Here is a 21,961-nt window from a genome sequence, read left to right as displayed (position 1 = left end):
TAAATGTCATGAGTTAACCAAATTTGAAAGAGGGATGATAGTGGGTGCCTGACGCATGGGTCACTGTATCGTGGAGATGGCACAGAAACTGCACTATCCCCATCTGACAGTATCAAGAGTGCATTGGGAATATGCCATTTTCGGAATAACATCTCATCGTGGATAGCACTGCGGGTGGAGAAAGGTGGTGAATGAATGTGGCCATCAACGTTTGTCTTGCACTGTTTCAGCTAACGGGAGAGCAACAGTGTCATAAATCACCGCTGTCTTTAAAGAGGGAGGTGCCAGAAACATCTCCACCAAGACCATCAGGTAATCATTAGCTGCAATAGGTTATGGGACATGTCTACCCATCAGAGTCCCATTACTAACACACGACACAGGACTATGCCTCAACTGGGCGAAAGAACATTGGCGCTGGACCTTGGGTGATTGGAGATGGGTCTCTTGGTCCAACGAGTCCTGTTTCCAGTTATTTTGAGTGGACGGGAGGGTGCATATATAGTGGAAACCGTACAAAGCTATGCATCCATCATGTCAACTAAGAACTGTTCAGGCAGGTGGACTGGAGGACTGTTCAGGCAGGTGGCAGGTAATGATCTGGGTCATGTTCAACTGGCACACGCTGAGACCTTTGGTACATCTAGACTCATCTCTGAATGGTCCAGGATACATGCCCATCCTTGCAGACCATCTGCATTCCTTCATAGTCATCGTGCACCCACAGGGCAATGGACTCTTCCAGCAGAACAGTGCGCCTCCCCACAGAGCCGTGGTGATGAGAACATGGTTTAAAGAGCATTCTGCAGATTTTACCACCATGGAATGGCCTCTCCGTTCATTGGACACGAACCCTGTGGGATACTGTGCAAAGGTCCATTCGAGCTTTGAATCCTCCACCCAGGAATGCTACAGAATTAGGGACGGCGGTGCAGTAAGCATGGATGGAAATACCTGTGAAACGCTTTTGTGAACTACTGGGCTCAATGCCTCCCATGGCATCTCATGATTTCTCTCCATTCAATGTTTTTTTTTTTATTTGTTGCCGCATCAGCTTCTATGGCCATAATGCACCTCCCAAAGTTTTTGCATTTTATTGTGATCCAAGCCCGAGGCGGAATTCGAACCTGCAACCTTTGGGTTGCCAGGCAGGCACTTTACCCACCATTCAGTGTACTCTGTTCATTTTCACTCTTGATATCCTAGGTTGTGGATCCATTTTAACACTTTAGGGTAACATTTTATAGGAAAACACTTTTTTAGACAAAATTTTATCAGTAGACCCAAACACGGCTGTAAGCATAATTTTCAAAAAATTTTCTTCATTTTCTTCTGTGGAAAATACTAAAGTAGATAAAATAACTGTCCCTTTGCACTAGAGATGTGTGAATATATTCAAAATTCACAAAGGGAATCAAAGAATAACATAAGTAAATGCAGACCTGTTAGTTTAACTTCTGTTCCAGGAAAAATATTGCAGTCACTGGTTAAAGAAGCAATGCAGGATCATTTAGACAAGAATTACAGTTATAGTTCAGACCCAGCATGGGTTTGTTAAAGGGAAATCTTGTCTGACCAGTTTAGTTGGATACTATGATGGGGTCACAAAGCAACCGGATGCAAAATATAATTTTGATATCATATACTGTGGATTTCAGGAAAGCTTTTGATACTGTTACACAAAAGACTGCTATATAAACTGGAGCAGTGTGACATTAAGGTAAAGTTGCTGCTATTGATAAAAGGATAGTTGAGTGGAAGAAGAAGAAGACAGAGTGGTAATCAATGGATTGCCACTCGTGGACTAATGTTATTAGTGGAGTCCTCCAGGGTTCAGTGTTGGGCATTGTTGTGTTCTGTATTTATCAATGATATTGATAAAGGCATATCAGGCTTAATGTCCAAATCTGCAAATGATACAAAGGTGTGTATCGATGATACAAAGGTGTGATACGAAGTAATTGTAGTAATGACAGTATGGTACTGCAGCAGGATCTAGAAAAGTTGGGCTGAGAAATGAATATGTACAATGTTAAACTTCAGATATGATTATGTTCAGATATGAACATAATCTGAACTTATTCTTTACTCGGCCTTGTAAAAGTATCGGTAAGGGTTTCCACGTGTTCGTAACTACCGTTACGTTAGTAACTTTCCCGCCATTGTGATACCATACTAGATATACCGTAGGTTATATACCGTACTAGATAGCGTTAGTTGAACTTCGTAAGCAGTTAAATTGTACGTTTAAATAAATACATATAACAACTTAGATTACAAACATAATATAATTAATAACATAACATAATTAATTAATAAATTAATAGAATCATGACTCAGACCAGAGCAGCAAAGCAAAAGGCTCAAGCTAATGGAAGTGCTGTGGCTCAGAGCAGAACTGAGGGGGGCAGTTGTCCTCTGACTCACAGCCTTATAAAATGCACTGTTTGCTTGATGTTTGCAGAGCAATCGGGTACGGGACATGATACTGCCAAGGGGGATGTCTTTGTGTGTACGCGATGCAAGGAGTGTATCGATATCAGGCAACAACTCGGCGTTCTTGTGGGCCTATATGAGAGCTTGAAGGACAGGGTGGATGCCCTCGAAGAAACTAAATTGAGGGGCCCATCAAGCTCTCAGCTGCCCACATCAACGCCAGAGCTTGCACTTGGGCACTGCGGGACACAGAGACAACCCCCAAGGCAGAATGCGCTGGTCCCGAAGGAACTAGTAGTTGTTGGTGACTCTATTGTCAGGGAAACGGGGAACATGCTTTGTAAAAAAAGATAGGTGGAACAGGACCAGGGTATGTCTGCCAGGGGCAAAGGTTTATGATGTTGTAGAGCGAATATCATCTTTTAAGGGCACAAAAGGTGATATAGTTGTACACGTTGGCACTAATAATATTAAGAGTAGGAGACCGGCAGAATTACTTAACAAGTACAGGTCACTGTTGAACAAAAGCCGAGAATTAGGGTTGAATTTGAAAGTGTCTGCAATTCTGCCCAGACATGATAGGAGGGAGTATATGATGAGAGCCTTGTCGATCAATTCGGCCCTGGAAAGATTGTGCAAGGCTCAAGGGGTAGAATTTTTTTCAGCCTGGACTGTACTTGTTAACAGGAGAGATTGCGTCTACAGGGATGGGATACACTTAAATAGAAAGGGTGCAAGAATATTTGCTGATGCTATCGAGGCAGTGTTAGGTGGGTCGGAAAACTGCTAGCTTGGGGGGAGACAAAGACCAATAGATTGACAGTAGCCACTGGCAGAGGTGAAAGAGATTCTTGCACTGCTTCTATTAGAATGAGCAGAAGCCTGAAAAACAAGATGCATGGTATTTCAGAGACTTCTGGGAGCCATTGTGGTACAAGTAAACACATGGGTTGTGTTAGGGTAGCTAAGAATAGAAACAGGTGCAGGTATACTTGCGTGTACACCAATGCTAGGAGTTTAGTAAATAAATTTGATGAATTTGAGGTATTGCTCAAAACATCGAAGGCAGATATTGTTGGGATATCAGAGACGTGGTGTCACACAGATATAAGCGATGCAGAACTGCAATTTGGGGAGTACAACGTCTACAGAAAGGATAGACAGGATAGGAAGGGAGGAGGGGTTATGCTATTAGTTAAGAAACACATAAAAACCAAGGAAGTGAAGCCAGTCGACATCGCTGGACAGTGCAGTGTGGAGTCAGTTTGGTGTGACATAAACATTGGGAGATCAAAATTGAGAGTAGGAGTGTGCTATAGGCCTAATGACTCTGATGAGTATAATAAGGAACTGTACAGGGAAATAAAGTGGTCCAGTAAATCAGAGTGTCTTATAATGGGAGATTTTAATTTCCCAGATATTGACTGGAATTTGGGGGCTGGTTACTCACACACTAGCAGGACTTTTGTGGATTTATTGGATGATTGTTTTCTACATCAGCATGTTCGGGAGGCAACTAGAGGGAGTAATACTCTTGATTTGATTATCAGCAGTGATTCTTCATGCATTAAGAATCTGCAGATAAATGAACCACTAGGTGGCAGTGATCACAGTGTGCTGAAGTGGGATTTACTCAAAGAGGTAACTACCATTAGGGGTAAAGGGAAGGGTTATTGCTTCCGTAAAGGCGACTACGATGGACTGAGACAGTATTTAAATTCTATACAGTGGGACCAACTGATGATGTTACCAACAGCAAATTCAAAATGGGAAGCATTCAAAGAACTTATCTTGGAAGCTACTAGGCTTTACATACCAACTAAGAAATATTGTTCAAGGTTTAGGCCAAAATGGATGTCAGATGAACTAATGAGGCATATGGCAGAGAAGAAAAATGCATGGGATACATACAAATTAACACATGACACAGAAGCCTATGATAGATACAAGTTGATATGCAACCAAGTTACAAAGGAGGTTAGGCAGGCGAAGGCAGATTACGAGAAATCCTTGGCAAGGGATGCAAAGAAAAACAGCAAAGAGTTCTTTACTTATGTAAACTCTAGAAGGAAGGGGATGAATCAGATTGGTCCACTTGATATTGATGGGTCAAGTGTTGATGATCCTGCTCAGGTAGCTAACAAACTAAATGAATATTTTGCATCGACATTCACACATGAGGAGTTATTCAGTGAGGGGAATGCCAGAGGTGTATTCAACTCTAGCAGTAAGCTACAGAATCTTGAAATAACTGGGAGTAAAGTGGAGGAGAAACTGTTGAAGATAAACACAAGAAAGGCACCTTGGGTGGATGGGATCTATCCAGTTATATTAAAGGAGGCAGCAAAGGAAGTAAGCAAACCCTTAGCTATAATTATGAGAGCTTCCTTGGACTCAGGGGAGGTACCCATGGACTGGAGATGTGCAAATGTGACCCCAATTCAAAAAGGAGGATCAAAGGCTGACACAAGTAATTATAGACCTGTGAGCTTAACTTCTGTTCCAGGAAAATTACTGGAGGCACTGGCTAAAGAAGCACGCAGGATCATTTAGACAAGACTTCAGTTATAGCTCAGACATAGCATGGTTTTGTTAAGGGGAGGTCTTGCCTGACCAACTTGATTGGATACTATGATGCAGTCACAAAAGAACTGGATGCAAGGAATAACTTTGATATTATATACTTGGATCTTAGAAAGGCTTTTGATACTGTTGCACATAAAAGACTGCTACACAAATTGGAGCAGTGTGACATTGGAGGCAAATTGCTGCTATGGATAAAGGGGTGGTTGAGGGGGAGAAGACAGAGAGTGGTAATCAATGGACACTGCTCATCGTGGACTGATGTTATTAGTGGAGTCCCTCAGGGCTCAGTGTTGGGTCCATTATTGTTTTCTGTATTTATAAATGATATTGATGATGGTATATCGGGCTTAATGTCCAAGTTTGCAGACGATACAAAGGTTGGCAGGGTTGTCAAGGACACTACTGACACTATGCTGCTGCAACAGGATCTGGAAAGGTTGAGCAGATGGGCTGAGAGGTGGCAAATGAAGTTTAACATTGACAAATGTAAAGTACTACACATGGGAAACAGCAACCCCAGAGCAACATATCAACTCTGTGGTACTACACTGACAGTGGTAGAGAATGAAAGGGACTTGGGGGTGGTTGTGCAGGCAGATATGAAGTTCTCTGAGCAGTGCAGACGGGCTGCAAGAGTAGCTCATGGAGTATTGTCAATGATATACAGGAATTTTTCCAGCAGGGATAAGGAGGTGATTATTCCATTGTATAAGGCGATGGTCAGGCCACACCTAGAGTACTGTATACAGGTCTGGAGGCCTCATTTCAAGAAGGATGTAGAGCTGCTGGAACGAGTACAGAGAAGGGCAACAAGATTAGTGAATGGAACAAAGGGGTGCTCTTACGAAGAAAGGCTTAAGTTTTGCAAATTACAGTGTCTGGAGACTAGGCACCAGCGAGGTGATCTGATAGAGGTGTATAAAGCCTTGAATGGTTTAAGCATGCTCAATGCTGATGGGATTCTTCCTCTAGCTCAGAAAAATTACCTGAGAGGGCATAAATTCAAATTGAGGAAAGACAGATGTAGGATAGACGTGCAGAAATTTGCCTTTAGCCAGCGGGTGGTTGGTTGGTGGAACAGACTTCCATCCCTTGTGGTGGAGGTTGATAGCCTAAATAAGTTTAAGGCTTAGCTGGACAGGTATTTTGAACGAACAGAGGGGTGAAGTGGAAGTGGGGTTTTTTTTTTTTTTTTTTTTTTGGCTGATGCTGCATAAGCTTGCTTTCTTGCATCAAATGCCTCTACTAATGCTAAATGCTAATGCTAACATGAATATGTACAGTGTTAAACTTCAGATATGATTATGTTCAGATATGAATATGTGCAATGTTAAACTTCAGTTGTCATTTCTCAGCCCAACTTTTCTAAAACAAGTACAGAGAAGGGGAAAAAGATTGATGAGTGGAACAAAGGGGTGCCCCTACCAGGAAAGCCTTAATTCTGCAAACTGCAGTGCCTGGAGTCTAGGCACTTGCAAGGTAATCTGATTGAGGTTTTTTTAAGTCTTTGAATGGATTGAGCAAGCTTAATGCTGCTGTTGGGATTCTTCCTCTTGCTCAGACTATGCATATGAGGGGGCACAAATTAAAATTGAAAAGGGTTGGTTGCAGAATAGATGTGCAGAGTTTGCCTTCAGCAAGCAGGTGGTTGATTGCCGAAATCGAGAAGGATATATTGATTGACAGGAGGCATGGCAAACAATGAAATTGGTGGCAGGCACGACAGAGGACAAGTTACTTTGTAGTCATTGGTTGGCTTTGTAGTCTTTGTAGTCATAAATGTCTATTTATCAGGAAAGAATGGTGCATAATAGTTCTGTAATGAATGGTAAACAGGTAGCGATGAATCTTTTAAAGATGGAAGAAATTTGTAAGGAAAATAAAATATTGGTTGATTTTTTTTTGATGAAAACTAAGCCGATCGGGCTAGCCAGGTGGGTAAAGTGCCTGCCTGGCAACCCAAAGGTCGCGGGTTCGAATCCAGCCTTGGGCTTGGATCAAAAGTACTGCAAAAACCTTGGGAGGTGCATTATGGCCACAGAAGCTGATGCGCCAACAACTACAAACAAAACAAACAAACAGATGAAAACTAAATTAATAAAAGTTTCGTTCTGTTCATTTTTATGTTCTTCATTATGTTTTTTTCTCATTATTAAAAGCAGATTTTCGGAGTTCGTGAGTATTTTTACTATATTGTTGATTTAGATTTGGTTACGAAAAAATGAAAAGGTTTCTTTATTTTTTGTTATATTTCATAACCTGACCTTAAACGTTAGGTTAGGTATCTATCTATCTATCTATCTATTAATAGTTATATAATAATTATATAGTTATATAATAATAATTTTTATTTTTTTTTTTTTTTTGCGTTTTCTTAAGTCCCTGATGGTATTCTTATTATTGGATTGATTTACTTTTTCTAATAATATTCTATCTATCTATATATATAGTGAATAGCTGTTGAGGTGTTGATTGACGTTATGATACGTGTGTATCCGCACGAGTGTCTTTAAAAATAAAAGTACAGTAATGAAAAAATAATATTTTGTTAATAAACAATTTATGCGCTAGTATCCCATAGGATTCAAGTGGAGATAACCTGACCTTTTTTCACCGTTATGGCATATTATTGAACAAGAAAATAAAAATACAGTCATAAAAAAATTTATTTTTTTATGAATGTATTTCTAAATATGACTGCAATTCTAAAAAAAAAAAAGGTTAGGTTACCCACTCCACTTCGGGAGGGGTTCAAGCTCCCAGTAGTGGAGGTAACCTGACTTTTTTTCACCATTATGGAAAGTGTTCATTAGGGCAAGTTACTATTAGTGCTTCTGAGTGCTACTAAAATGATACTAATCCGATGTTATTGTGTGTTGTGTTTGCACACCAATCAGCACATCATTTGCCATGCCTACCTGTCGATCAATATATCGGTCTTGACTTTGCTCCAACACCTACTGTCTGTTTCCCGAGCGAGCAGAGAGTGCCGTATCGGGAAACTAATTTTTAGCGTAAGTTATCCAACATTTCTTGTCATTCTCGTGTTGGCTTTCTTTACCTTCGCCGCTAAATCTTCTACATATTAATATTAAATGGTAATAAACTAAATAAAAAAAATCTGTGACAAAAATATTATGATGCAATTGCAGAACCCTGCAAACGGATTCCAGCGATTCTGGGATTCTGCAGAATATACTGTGAAAACTGTTGTTCCAAGTAGTTCTGACTCTTGAATATTTCTTAATTGTTAATATATCTCAAAGATCTTTAATGTGTGTGTTTGTTCCTATTTGATTGCAAAACAAAAATGGTAAAATCATCTACCACCATATAACACCTATGCCACTTTTCAACTAAAGCCAGAGTTGATCTTTGCGTACAACGTGTACTCCATACTTAATTATTTTGGCAGAATGATTTGGTTCTTCTAATATAACTTTGAAAATTTTATCTTTATCTGAAAGAATGAGAGTATTATCTCTGGCCATTCTGCTGTGCAGTGCAGATGATACACCTGTAACCTTACCTTGATTTGCATGTGTGCACCTCCAGCATAATATTCATAGGCATTTATAGCATTTTTAGATCTAAAAATGCAAAAATGCATTTTTTTGCATTTATCTTGAAATGATTTTTATCATTTCAAATGATTGAAATGATTCAATCTGATTGAATCATTTCAAATGATTGATCTTGAAAAAATTGAGGATTTACCCTAGTTTATTAAACCAGCAGTGTGACAGTGCAATCACAGGATCTGCTTGTCACAGAATGATCTGGATACTAAAACTTAATGCTTGTGACTCACTTGATATTTGTTGTGGAAGTTAAATATTAGCTCTGTCATCGCTGAAAGAACTATTTCATTGTAAATGAAACAGTAAACACTTCTGGTTTATTTCAGCTAATATACCAGCAGTTAACTCTTGCACTAATAGCACTATACCTGTGAGGTCTAACTCAAAAATAATGAGTCTGTTTAATACAAACTCATTATTTTTGAGTTTGTATTAAACAGACTCAAAAATAATTAAAAATATTAAACTCAAATATTAAATTTTTTTTTTTTTTTTTTTTTACCTTCCTAAATATAGGCAAATTTTTACTTACTATGGTTTTTTAATTTTTTATTTTTTGTATTTTTCTCAGAGTTATAGTGTGAGAAGACCTATCAGGTGTAGTATTTCCACATTCGTTAAAGTAATTTCACAGTAGCATGGTGATCACACTTTTTTTGCCATGAAATATTTTTCATGTTTTTGCAAGCTGTTTTTGTTAACTTTTGGCTGGATTGAGGAATATTTATTCTTGATGTGGTATACTGTATTACTGTTTTGGCAAAATAATATGGAAACACTTGATTTACTCTCGGAGGTTGTTTGTGCAAAAGTTTTTTTTTTACTATTCTTGTTTTGAATATGTTTAATGTATTTTATTGCATTTCTTTCAGTTACTTTTATGTAGATGGCTGGATATTTCTGTTCATACATTATCTAACTGTATGGACAGAAATACCATACAGAAATACTTTTATGTAGATGTTTAGATATTTCTGTCCATACAGTTAGATAATGTGTTTTATTATTTGTTTATATATTTGTCAAAAGATGTATTATTTTTGGATTATCTTTTCAATTGTAATGTATGAGCACATAATGGAGAAACAGTAAGAATAAAGGAAGGCTAAGGTAAAGAAAGCCAACACGAGAACAACGAGAAACGTCAGGTAACTTACGGGGAAAATTAGCTTCCCGTCACTGGCCTCTAGCGCTGCTCGCTCGGTAAACAGACGGTAGGTGATATCGGTTTGGAGCCTAAATCGAGAAGGATATATTGATTGACAGGTAGGCGTGGCAAATGATGAAATGATTCATGGTGGGCGTGACAGAGGACAAGCTACTGTGTAGTCATTGGTTGGCATTATAATGTGTGTTTATGAGTAAAGAACGGTGCATAATAGTTTTGTAATGAATGGTAAACAGGTAATAGTAGCAATAAATCTTTTAAAGATGGAAGGAATTTATAAGGAAAATAAAACGTTGGTTGATTTTTTGATGAAAACTAAATTAATAAAAGTTTCGTTCTGTTCATTATGTTTTTTTCTCATTATTAAAAGCAGATTTTGGAGTTCATGAGTGTTTTTACTATACTGTTGATTTAGGTTTGGTTACAAAAAAAGGAAAAGGTTTTCTTTACTTTTCATTATATTTCGTAACCTGACCTTAAATGGTAGGTTAGGAAATAATAGAAATGGTTTCCTTATATTTAGTGACCTAGCCTTAAATGTTAGGTTAGGAAATAATATTAGAAAAGAATGAAAGATTCTATTTATATATATAGTGAATAGCTGTTGAGGTGTTGATGATGTTATGATACGTGTTTATCCGCACAAGTGTCTTTAAATAAAAGTACAGTAATAAAAAAATAATAGTTGGTAATAAACAATTTATACGCTAGTCCACATGATTCTAAAGAAAAAAAGATTATGTTACCCCCCCTCCATTTCGGGAGGAGTTCAAGCTCCCATGGGATTCAAGTGGAGGTAACCTGACCTTTTTCACCATTAGGGCATATTATTGAACAAGAAAATAAAAATAGTCATAAAAAAATTTATTTTTTTATGAATGTATTTCTAAATATGACTGTGATTCTACAGAAAAAAGGTTAGGTTACCCCCTCCACTTTGGGAGGAGATCAAGCTCCCATGGGATTGAAGTGGGGTTAACCTGACCTCTTTTCATCATTGTGGAAAGCGTTCATTAGGGCAAGTTATCATTAGTGCTTCTGAGTGCTACTAAAATGATACTAACCCGATGTTATCGTATGTTGTGTTTGCGCACCACTCAGCACATCGTTTGCCATGCCTACCTGTCAATCAATATATTGTTCTCGACCAATAACACCTACTGTCTGTTTACCGAGCGAGCAGTGCTAGAGTGCCGTATCGGGGAACTAATTTTCAGCGTAAGTTATCCAACTTTACTCGTCGTTCTCGTGTTGGCTTTCTTTACCTTTGCCTAAAGGAAATGTGATAAATCAAGAAGTTATATATAAAATATAACTTTATTAAGTAACTGATATGTATATATAAGCTGTTTAAAATAAAAAGTGACAAAAAATATACTTTGCAATGTCCAATGTGCAATGCAGTAATTTTTTTTTTCACTACAAAAACCCAAAAGGTGATAGTTACACAGAAAAGAGAGTAAGAGCACACTAAATTGGAAATAAATTTTTTAAAAAATTGAGGATGGAAGTAAATAAATAATAGTATATGTTATCCATATATTTTTTAGAAATTTTTTTCTGTTTATAGACACAAAATAAGTAGAATTATATGTGCGTATTTGAAATTTTGTATTTAATGGTTTTTAAATTAAAAAAATGAGAGGCTAATATTTTGTTATTTGTTTTATACCTATAATGTTATTTTTTAATTTAAGAAAATTAAATATAAATTTTTTTGTTTTTTTAAATAAAAGGTGTAAAAAACAGACTTCTGAAAAAATAGCATACAAGTATTGCAGTATATTAAGAAAAGATGAATTATTGATATGAAAACGTGAAAAAAACAAAATTATTTCAGAAATTAGAAAATTATGACAAGTTAGGTCGTTAGTACCAGGAGCACTACCACTAGAGGGATACTATTGGTTCATTTTTCATGGTAGTGTCGTGTAGTGTAGTGTAGTGTAGTGGCTTAATCTGCAAAGCTGTATACTCATGTCCACATACATCACAATGAAATTTAAAAATTTGACGACATTTAAAGCAGAAATTATGACTTATGTATGCTAGAAAAGTGTAGCAAAACTATAAATGGCTTTTTTTTAAGCATTTAAATTTTGGAGATTGAGTCAATCCCCACAAGTCCACTCATGTTTCAGAAGTCATACATTGATCAATGTGTTCAAAATGTTTTCAAACTTCTGTGGCTTCTCTTTTGCTTTTTAAATAAAATATATTAAAATGAACTTATTAAATGAATGAGTTCATTTTAATTTACGGTGAAAAATTAACCCAGTAGTGGTCACTTAGAATGTAACAAAACAATTTTTTTTTTTTTTTTTTTTAATTTTTGGAAAACATTTTTATGCAGAGCATAGGAATATAACAAAATATTTTAACAAAGTTAAAATGATAACAGGTTTTATATCTCTAAAATAGAAGTACAAAAATATATAGAAAATCTATAAAATTGTTCCAATTTTTTTTAGATTGGAATAATTGGCATTGATAAAATTAACAGTGAACTTCTTAAATATCAGGAGAATTATTAGAAGAAATAGCCAAACTCTTTGCAGTTATAAGTAATACAGAAAATATATATACCAAATGGGAAAATAGTACCAGTTCTGAACAAAAGGAGATAAAAATATCCCACTGAAATTATACACAAAAATAGTTTCACAATATTTTTTTTTTTTTTTTTTTTTATGAAAACCCCAAACACGAAAGTTATCAAAACCTATAGTACTTAGTACCATGCATGGGTTGAAGGAGAAGTATAGGAGGAGGGGGGTGCCAGGAACTTTGCTCTAGAGACTAAACATGGGTTTCACCACTTCAAGCCTCCAATAAGCAAAGTGGTGGTATTTCACCAGTTGATGAAAGTCATCTACCACCTTTTATGTTATGAATAATGTTCTAATTCTTCATGAAGTTTTCCCAAGCTCTCATTTATTTGAAAATAGTTTGGTACTGGTGCTGCTGAAAAGATGAAGTTAGCTCTAAATAAAAGTACTTTTTCTTTTTTTTTTTGCCCTTGCCTATTTCTCATTATATATATATGTATATATATACAGGGTGATTCACTACCAGTGCGACAAACTTGCAGGAGGTGTAGGGGACACAAAGATGAATCGGAATCACATAGCATTGCAGGGTCCGAAATGCCTTCGTCATGCAGTAGAGGACGTTGAACGGGAGGTCGCGTGAACAGCAATCCCGCTGGAAGTCAGCATTTGCGATCTGGTTTCCGAGGCAGTAGGATGGACGAGTATTCAAACGTTGAACTGGCCGACATGCACCTCGTGTATGGAGCTGTGGACTGTAATGGGCGCGCCGCTCTGCACTAGTACCAGGAACGTTTCCCGCACAGGCGTGCTCCTCATCATACGATTTTCGCACGTGTGCACAGAAGGTTACGTGAGACTGGTTGTTTCACAAGAGGTACCATGAATCGAGAGCGAATGACGAGGATGCCAGACAATGAGGAGAATGTCCTACGTCTTGCAGAAGGCAATCTGAGTACGAGTACTCGAGCGATAGGCCAACGATTGGGTATTTCCAAATCCACTGTATGGAGGATACTGTGAACAAACCAAATGAGTTCATACCATCTGCAACTCGTCCAATCATTGGAGCCCGCGGATTATCCACTCTGGAGGACTTTTGCTACTTGGTTTCTTCAACAGAAACGGTTCGCAAATGCTGACTTCCAGCGGGATCGCTGTTCACGCGACCTCCCATTCAACATCCTCTACCGCATGACGAAGGCATTTCGGACCCTGCAATGCTATGTGATTCCGATTCATTTGTCTTTGTGCCCCTACACCTCCTGCAAGTTTGTCGCACTGGTAGTGAATCACCCTGTATATATATAATATGAGGTCACCTTTTTTTTTTTTTTTTTACTGTTTTGGCATGAAATTTTTATGGCCGGATGCCCTTCCTGATGCCAACCCTTACCCTTTATCCGGGCTGGGGACATGCGGTGGTCATTCACTGACCTTCCGCATCCTCCGTATTTGGTGGTCACGGGCTCAAACCCCAGTCTAATCAGGAAACGTGTGCTGCTCCTGCCCATCTGACTACTAAATAAAAGTACTAAGAGCAGGTTAAAAGATTTTTTGTTTTGGTGAACTATAACTGAGAGGTAGGGATAGCATTGTTTATTTTCTTAGTTTTCATTTCACCTGCAGCTTGATCACATTGTTCTTATTGGAAAATTGAGTTCCTGTACATACTTCTACATTTTGCTTGATGTCATAAAACTAGCAGCCTAAATATTCTGTACTGACTTCAGCTGATGTTAACTTTTTATATAATATATGTAGATTAGAATGCATGCTAAATGATGACTTTGAATAACGAATTAGCATAATTTTGAATTATCTACATTATAATGTATTCAAAATTGTATCTCTCCAGATCTGAGATATTATTGACTTTAAATTAAGTGATAATATGAATTATCTGATTTTCAGATAAATGATATTTTGATATTTAGATATTTCACTGTTGATCTGCTGATATTAGATGCAGAACGTTCATTTTTTTAAAATTAACATTTGTTGTGTTATTTGCTTTCATTTTCAATTGTTGTTTCTTTTTTTTTTCCACAATACTATTTTTAATAAATACAGTAATGAAAAGGGAGACGTGGGAATAAAAGGTACTTTAACTATTGCTAGCTAGTCTTATACTTGAGTCAGTACTGTTTCACTAGTGTGTTGCCTTTCATGATGTGAATTTGGTGACTTCAATGAATTTCAGTGAAGTGTGTATTCATATGCATACACAAACAGTAGGATTTGATGATTTGTTTTTTCCTGGGTCAGACAACACAGAAAAAATCCAGTCACTTTATGTTAGTCTTTGCTATATTGTCTGGACAAAATATAACTTAGCATGTTAATGTATTTAAAATGTGAAACTTCTGGTTTTAGCTGAAATAAGGATTAAAATTGGTTAGATATGCTATTTGTTATAATTTTACAGGATATAACTTTTTTGATTACTGTTTTCATTAATAAATAATATTATTTAGCAAATTAACAAGCAGATTACTCCTTTAAGAATTTTTAAATCATTTTCTTGTAATTACAGAACAAAACTTTTCATTAGATTTCCAAAAACACTTTTTGAAACAGAAGATGCATTTCAGTACAAAAAACATGACTTAGGTAAGACATGTTCTGTATCATTTTAGTTTAAATTTATGCAGTATATTTTAGACTACTGACAGCATTACACAGTGTATCTCTAAATTTGCTGTATCACTTAACAATTCACATTATCCTTTTGTATAACAATGAACTGTAACATGCAATAACATTTCTGATGCCATTCAGCACCTCATTACTGATATGTACAAATATTTTAGAATAGAAGATATTTCTTCCTTTCAATTTCTGTAAGTCACAGTAATGAAGTGGATGGTATCTCTCATCTTCTAGGTGCATGAGTTAATAGTGGTGAGAGAGAGAGAGAGAGAGAGAGAGAGAGAGAGAGAGAGAGAGAGAGAGAGAGAGAGAGAGAGAGCACATTCAACTTCAGAGTGCAGAAAGAAAACCTGTGTATTCTGCCCAGTTCACCAATTTATGCAGTATATTTTAGACTACTGACAGCATTACACAGTGTATCTCTAAATTTGCTGTATCACTTAACAATTCACATTATCCTTTTGTATAACAATGAACTGTAACATGCAATAACATTTCTGATGCCATTCACCACCTCATTACTGATATGTACAAATATTTTAGAATAGAAGATATTTCTTCCTTTCAATTTCTGTAAGTCACAGTAATGAAGTGGATGGTATCTCTCATCTTCTAGGTGCATGAGTTAATAGTGGTGAGAGAGAGAGAGAGAGAGAGAGAGAGAGAGAGAGAGAGAGCACATTCAACTTCAGAGTGCAGAAAGAAAACCTGTGTATTCTGCCCAGTTCACCAATTTCAGGTCTGTGTACATACCATCTGACAAGATTTACATAACAAAAGGTGGATGGTGCTATGATGCCTTGACTTTTTTAGATATAGAAGTGAAGCAGAGGTTCAGTTTGAAATTGCAGAATGTAGAAAATATGCACATGCTCCCCATTTCACTAATTATAGGTTGGCACAGTGGAAATCAGCCATCCACAGAATAGTACAGTGAAGTGCTATTTGGTAGAATGTGGTCACACTGCAGTGACTCTGATGAAAGATAATATGGGATATCTGATATCAACACAACCCTATTAAGCTGGTTGTACCTTTCATACATGCTACAGCTTTCGTACCATATTGTCCAGGCAACATAAAACCTGTGTACCAAACACTTTAGAACTGACCGTCAGTCCCAGAGCTTTTGGTATATAGGTACCAAATACAAGGTGTGGCTATTCAAAAATGAAACTGTTGGAATAAAATAAATATAATGAAACATTTTTGTACCTTACAAGTTATCCCCTTCAAAATAATTGCCTTGAGCTTGGACACACTCCTCCAAGCACAGAAACATTTCTGGAAGCCATCTTCTATAAGCCCTTTTAACACTTGGGTTTTTTTTTTTTTTTCTGAATATCTTAAATTGACTAAAAACGGGTTCCTTTAAATACACTTTTCAGTTTAGAGAAGAAAAAGTCACAAGGGGCTAGGTCTAGCAATTAGGGTGCATGTTCACACACCAGAATTTTTTGGCTAGAAACTGACAAACAGAGAGTGCATTGTGTGCTGAGTATTATCTTGATGGAGCATCCGATCATCCTTCCATAATTCAGGTTGCTTCCCTTTGAATTTTTTCATGCAGCCTTGTGAGAACTTCAATGTAGTATGTTTGATTGACAGTCTGATTTGTGGGACATATTCAACCATAATTATTCCTTTAATATCAAAGAAAACAAAAAAGCGTGGTTTTCACTTTTGATTTTGACATACTTGCTTTTTTTTAATCTGGGAGATTGATTGTTTTGTTTTCTATTGCATTGACTGTCTTAGTTTCTAGGTTGTACTGGATCTTTTTCAAAACATCTTCACAAACTTGGAGTCTGAGTCTTCTCATTCTTTGAAGTTCATTCAAAATTTTTGGCACCATCTTGGCAGGCACTTTTTTCAGTTAAAATTTGTCTAACTGTTTTTTTTTTTTTTTTTTTTTTTTGTCTGTACTGATGCAACCATTGTAATGCTTAAATGACAATCATTTCTAATCAATGTCCACATTTTCATCAGTTTTCATGGATACCAGATGGCCTGGTTGTTCATAGTCCTCCACAGTCTAAAAAATCTTTTAAAAAATTCTTCTAAAAAATCTTTTATACCATTTAAACATACAAGCTCTTGACATCCCATAAACTTGATGTAACAACTCATAGCTTTCAGTTGGTGTTTTCTTTAGTTTTGTTAAAATTTTGAGGTTGATTCATTGTTAGATTCTTTTACCTGTCATATTTTTGGCAAACTGCAAAAACACAAGGTAATGAAAATCTATCTCACTGCAAAGTGAATGAGTGTGCTGGAATGTGACTTGGCAGACAACTAGGGAAAAGTTCAAGATCAAAGGATCTCTGCCACTCATCACAACCACTTTGCATCAGCTGATAACATTTTTTGGGTACTCACCTTGTTTCACAGGTGGTGTGCAGTGGCTGCACACACAATCTCATTATTTAATAGCCACACCTTGGGGCTCACATCTGGTGAGTATGGGCTTGGCACACCCAGGATCCTGAGCTGGATATCATCATTCTTCTCTCTCTCTCTCTCTCTCTCTCTCTCTCAGGATGCTGGCAAATTTTTTTTTGGCCAGTGCAGCATAAGCCTCAAGCTTCCTTGCACAATGTGGATAATAATAATAATATGATGCTCCTGTGACTGTTTGTAACCCAGATAGTCATAGGGGTATATTATACAGACCTTGAAAGGTATTTGTGTGAACACATCAAAGACAAATGCCAAAGAAAACTCAGCAAAGGAATCTTGTTTTACCAGGACAATGCACCTGCTCACAAGTTTGTTATTACCATGGCTGCACTGCATGTTTGTAAATGTCATTTATTAAAGGTTTTTGTTATATATATATATATATATATAGTGTTTAAAATGTCCAGTTGAAGAATTTCTCAACAAGCATATTGTATTGTACATCCTCAGATAACCAGAGCAGATATGTTTAATAATTCAAAATTTAATTTAAAACTCTAACTATAGAATTGTTTTCATGTCAGGTATTGTCAATCTTCTCTTTATACATAATTTTATAGAACCCAAAAATCCAGGCCAGAAAATGGATTTCTATGTTCTGAAATCTGAAATGTAGCCTATTTTATTTAGTTAATGGTTTTGTTTCGAGCCTTTAAAAATCAAAACATCAAGATTGTAATTAGCAAGTAATTTTTTTTTCTTGCATACTCATTCCTTGGCCTGCAGAACATCACTTTCTTTTCCACAGCTAGCTCTTGTTAAGATTCCATATCAATCCTAAAATCTATTGAGCCAGCCAACACTCGCTTAGAAATTATTATGTCCAAGCAATTTTGCTATATTTCACAATGTTTTCTTAGGTGATTAGACTACGAACAGGGATATTTCATGCTCAATTGTTTTTAAACAAAGAAAAAACAGCCTTCTAATCATTGTACTGTGAATTTTTATTTGTTTTGAGCCCAAGGTACTAACTTTTATTTTATCTGTAATTTTGGCATGATCTTTTAAGGTTGTAGACAACACTGAAGAAGCAATTCCAAATTCTCTTTCAACTTTGCAAGAAAAATTGGAAATGCTTCTTTCCAGAATGTGTCCCCTAAAATTTGATTTTTGATTCTAAAAAAAAAAAAAAATAATAATAATAATAATAAAAAAATAAATAAATAAATAAAATAATAAAAGCTAGGTCAAGAATAACCACTCATACAAAATAGAAATCCAAGAAGAAGATTCTAATGATTGTGTGTTTCTGATTTGATTTTTCTTATCCATATTATAGAGTATTTACTGCTGATTAAAATTAGGAAAAAACAAACCCTCCAGTACAGAACAGTATTTAATATTTTACATGCTGTTAAACCCTATTTGTGTTAGTAGTGGTAATTATTAGAAGTGGCAAATGATGCAAGAAAGCTTATAGAGCACCAGCAAAAAAAAATCTCAAACTACCCACCTCACCTGTCCATACTCCTTGAATTTATTCAAACTACAACAACAGATGGAAGTTTTATTTAAATATTTATTTAAATAAATATTTATTCAAACTACAACAACACTGCCTGCACGCACGTGTGTGTGTGTGTGTGCGTGCGTGCGTGTGTGTGTGATCTCAGCAAGAGGAAGAATACCATCAACATTGAGCTTACTCAGTCAATTCAAGGCCTAACACACCTCAATCAGATCTCCTTTGCCTGCACCTAGTCACTAGACACTGCAATTTGCAGAACCGATAACCTTTGGCAATCTTGTTGCCCTTCCCTGCACCTGTTCCAGGCACCTCGGTGGGCAGGAGCAGCAGTGCACAGCACACACTTCTTGATTAGACCGGGATTCAAGCCCGTGCCCACCAAATATGGAAAGGTCGGGGAATAACCACCACATATCTCTGGAGCAATATGGCCTTAGTTGCTAATGCTCCTAAAAACCAAATAGCAAACAAATAACAATAGCACCTGTTCCAGCAGATCTACATCCTTAATAAAATGAGGCCTCCAGTATACAGTACACAATGTGCATCCTAACCATCATCTTGTACAAAGGGGTAATAACCTCCTCATCCCTGCTAGCAAAGTTCCTGTATATCATTGACAAAACCCCAGGTTGAGCTGACAGCCAGTCTGCATTGCTCAGAGAACTTCATATCTGATTGCAGAAATGCTCCCAGATCTCTTTCATATCAACTACACTGAGTGTAGTGCCATACAGTTGGTATGTTAATATGTTATTACTGCTACCCATGTGTATGCAATATCTTGCATTTGTCAATGTTAAACTTCAACTGCCCATTTCTCAACCCATTGGCCTAATTTTGCTAGATCTTGTTGCAATAGCTTATCTTGATTATTGTCATTAACTGCCCTGGCAACCTAAGTATTATCTACAAATGTAACCATTAAGCCTGATATAGCTTCATCATTAATAAATATTGAAAACAGTGGGCTCAGCAGTAACTCTGGGGTGTTCCACTTATAACATTAGTCCACAAAGAGCAGTGCCCATTGATATATCTGCTCTCTGTCTTCTCCAACTCATCTATTCTTTTATCTTTAGCAGTAACTTGCCCTTAATACCACATTTCTCCAGTATTTATAGCAGTCTTTTATGTGCAGCAGTATCAAAAGCCTTCCTGAAATCCAAGTATATGATATGAAACCTATATTTCGCATCCAGTTCCTTTGTTACTGCATCATAGTATCCACTCAGATAAAATTGCCCCTTAACATATCCATGCTGTAACTGCACTATAATTGCATTTCTGTCTAGCTGATCCTGCATTACTTCTTTAACCAGTGACTCCATTATTTTTCCAGGAACAGACATTAAGCTAACAGGTCTGTAATTACTCATGTTGCCTTTTGTTCCCTCTTTATGAATAAGGGGTATATTTGACTTCTCCAGTTAATAGGGATGATGATGACCCTGAATCCAAGGAAGCATTCATAATTATGGCTAAGTATTTGCTTACCTTATTTACTACTTTACCTAATATAACTGGATAGATCCCATCCACCTCAGGCACCTTTTTTTATGTTTAGCTTCAACAAATTTCTCTTCCACTTTCTGTTATCATAAAATCATTTAGAGTTTGATAAACTTCTGGCATCCCCTTAAATAAAGAATTCCTCATTTGTGAATATAGATGCAAAATACGTATTTCAAGTGGTCCAATGTGATTCACCCCCTTTCTTTCACTGTTAATATAAGCACAGAATTCTTTGCTGTTGTTCTTTGCATTCTTAGCATTAGCATTAGCATTGGCATATGATGCAAGAAAGCAAGCTTATTCAGCATCAGCCAAAAAAAAAAAAAAAAAAAAACCCCTCTCCCATTTCACCCCTCCGTTCGTTCGAAATACCTGTCCAGTTGAGCTTTAAATTTGTTTAGGCTATCAACTTCAACAACAAGTGATGGAAGTCGGTTCCACCAACCAACCACCCGCTGGCCAAAGGCAAATTTCTGCACATCTATCCGACATCCGTCCTTCCTCAATTTGAATTTATGCCCTCTGAGGTGATTATTCTGAGAAAGATGAAGAATCCCATTGGCATTGAGCATGCTCAAACCATTCAAAGCCTTATACACCTCTATCAGATCACCTCGCCGGTGCCTAGTCTCCAGACTCTGTAATTTGCAAAATTTAAGCCTTTCTTCTTAAGAGCAACCCTTTGTTCCATTTACTAATCTTGTTGCCCTTCTCTGTACCCGTTCCAGCAGCTCTACATCCTTCTTGAAATGAGGCCTCCAGACCTGTATACAGTACTCAAGATGTGGCCTAACCATTGCCTTATACAAGGGAATAATCACCTCCTTATCCCTGCTAGAAAAATTCCTGTATATCATTGACAAGACACCATGAGCTACTCTTGCAGCTTGTCTGCACTGCTCAGAGAACTTCATATCTGCCTGCACAATTACCCCCAGGTCCTTTTCATTCTCCACCATTGTCAGTGTAGTACCGCAGAGTTGATACATTGCTCTGGGGTTACTGTTTCCCATATGTAGTACTTTACATTTGTCAATGTTAAACTTCATTTGCCACCTCTCAGCCCATCTGTTCAACCTTTCCAGATCCTGTTGCAGCAGCATAGCGTCAGTAGTGTCCTTAACGACCCTGCCAACCTTTGTATCATCTGCAAACTTAGACATTAAACTTGATATCCCATCATCAATATCATTCATAAACACCGAAAACAACAATGGACCCAACACTGAACCTTGAGGAACTCCACTAATAACATTAGTCCACGTTGAGCAGTGTCCATTGATTACCACTCTCTGTCTTCTGCCACTCAACCATCCCCTTATCCATAGCAGCAATTTGCCTCCAATGCCACACTGCTCCAATTTGTGCAGCAGTCTTCCATGTGCAACAGTATCAAAAGCCTTTCTAAGATCCAAATATATAATATTAAAGTTATTCCCTGCATCCAGTTCTTTTGTGACTACATCATAGTATCCAATCAAATTGGTCAGGCAAGACCTGCCCTTAACAAAACCATGCTGCGTCTGAGCTATAACTGAATTCT

General features: G+C 37.0%; 1 protein-coding gene across 4 annotated transcripts in view; it reads left to right on the top strand.

The window, feature by feature from the left end:
• Myo61F (unconventional myosin 61F) overlaps positions 1-21,961 on the top strand; it is a 748,935-nt gene that overhangs the window by 573,712 nt on the left and 153,262 nt on the right. For 3 of the 4 annotated variants that reach the window (XR_016546978.1, XM_090374260.1, XM_090374258.1), the window contains exon 20: positions 14,857-14,933. Coding sequence is in view for 3 of the 4 variants with exons in the window: in XM_090374260.1 (XP_090230386.1) it covers positions 14,857-14,933 (77 nt within the window). In the remaining variant the exon portion in view is untranslated. The remainder of the gene's footprint in view (positions 1-14,856; positions 14,934-21,961) is intronic. The other variant, XM_090374259.1, reaches the window with a different exon arrangement.

The sequence above is a fragment of the Mastigoproctus giganteus genome, chromosome 5 (assembly GCF_048544385.1).
Source record: "Mastigoproctus giganteus isolate SK-2022 chromosome 5, ASM4854438v1, whole genome shotgun sequence".
NCBI classification, from domain to species: Eukaryota; Metazoa; Arthropoda; class Arachnida; order Uropygi; family Thelyphonidae; genus Mastigoproctus; species Mastigoproctus giganteus.
Note: the sequence above shows the minus strand (reverse complement) of the source record. Positions and strands in the feature narration are given on the sequence as shown.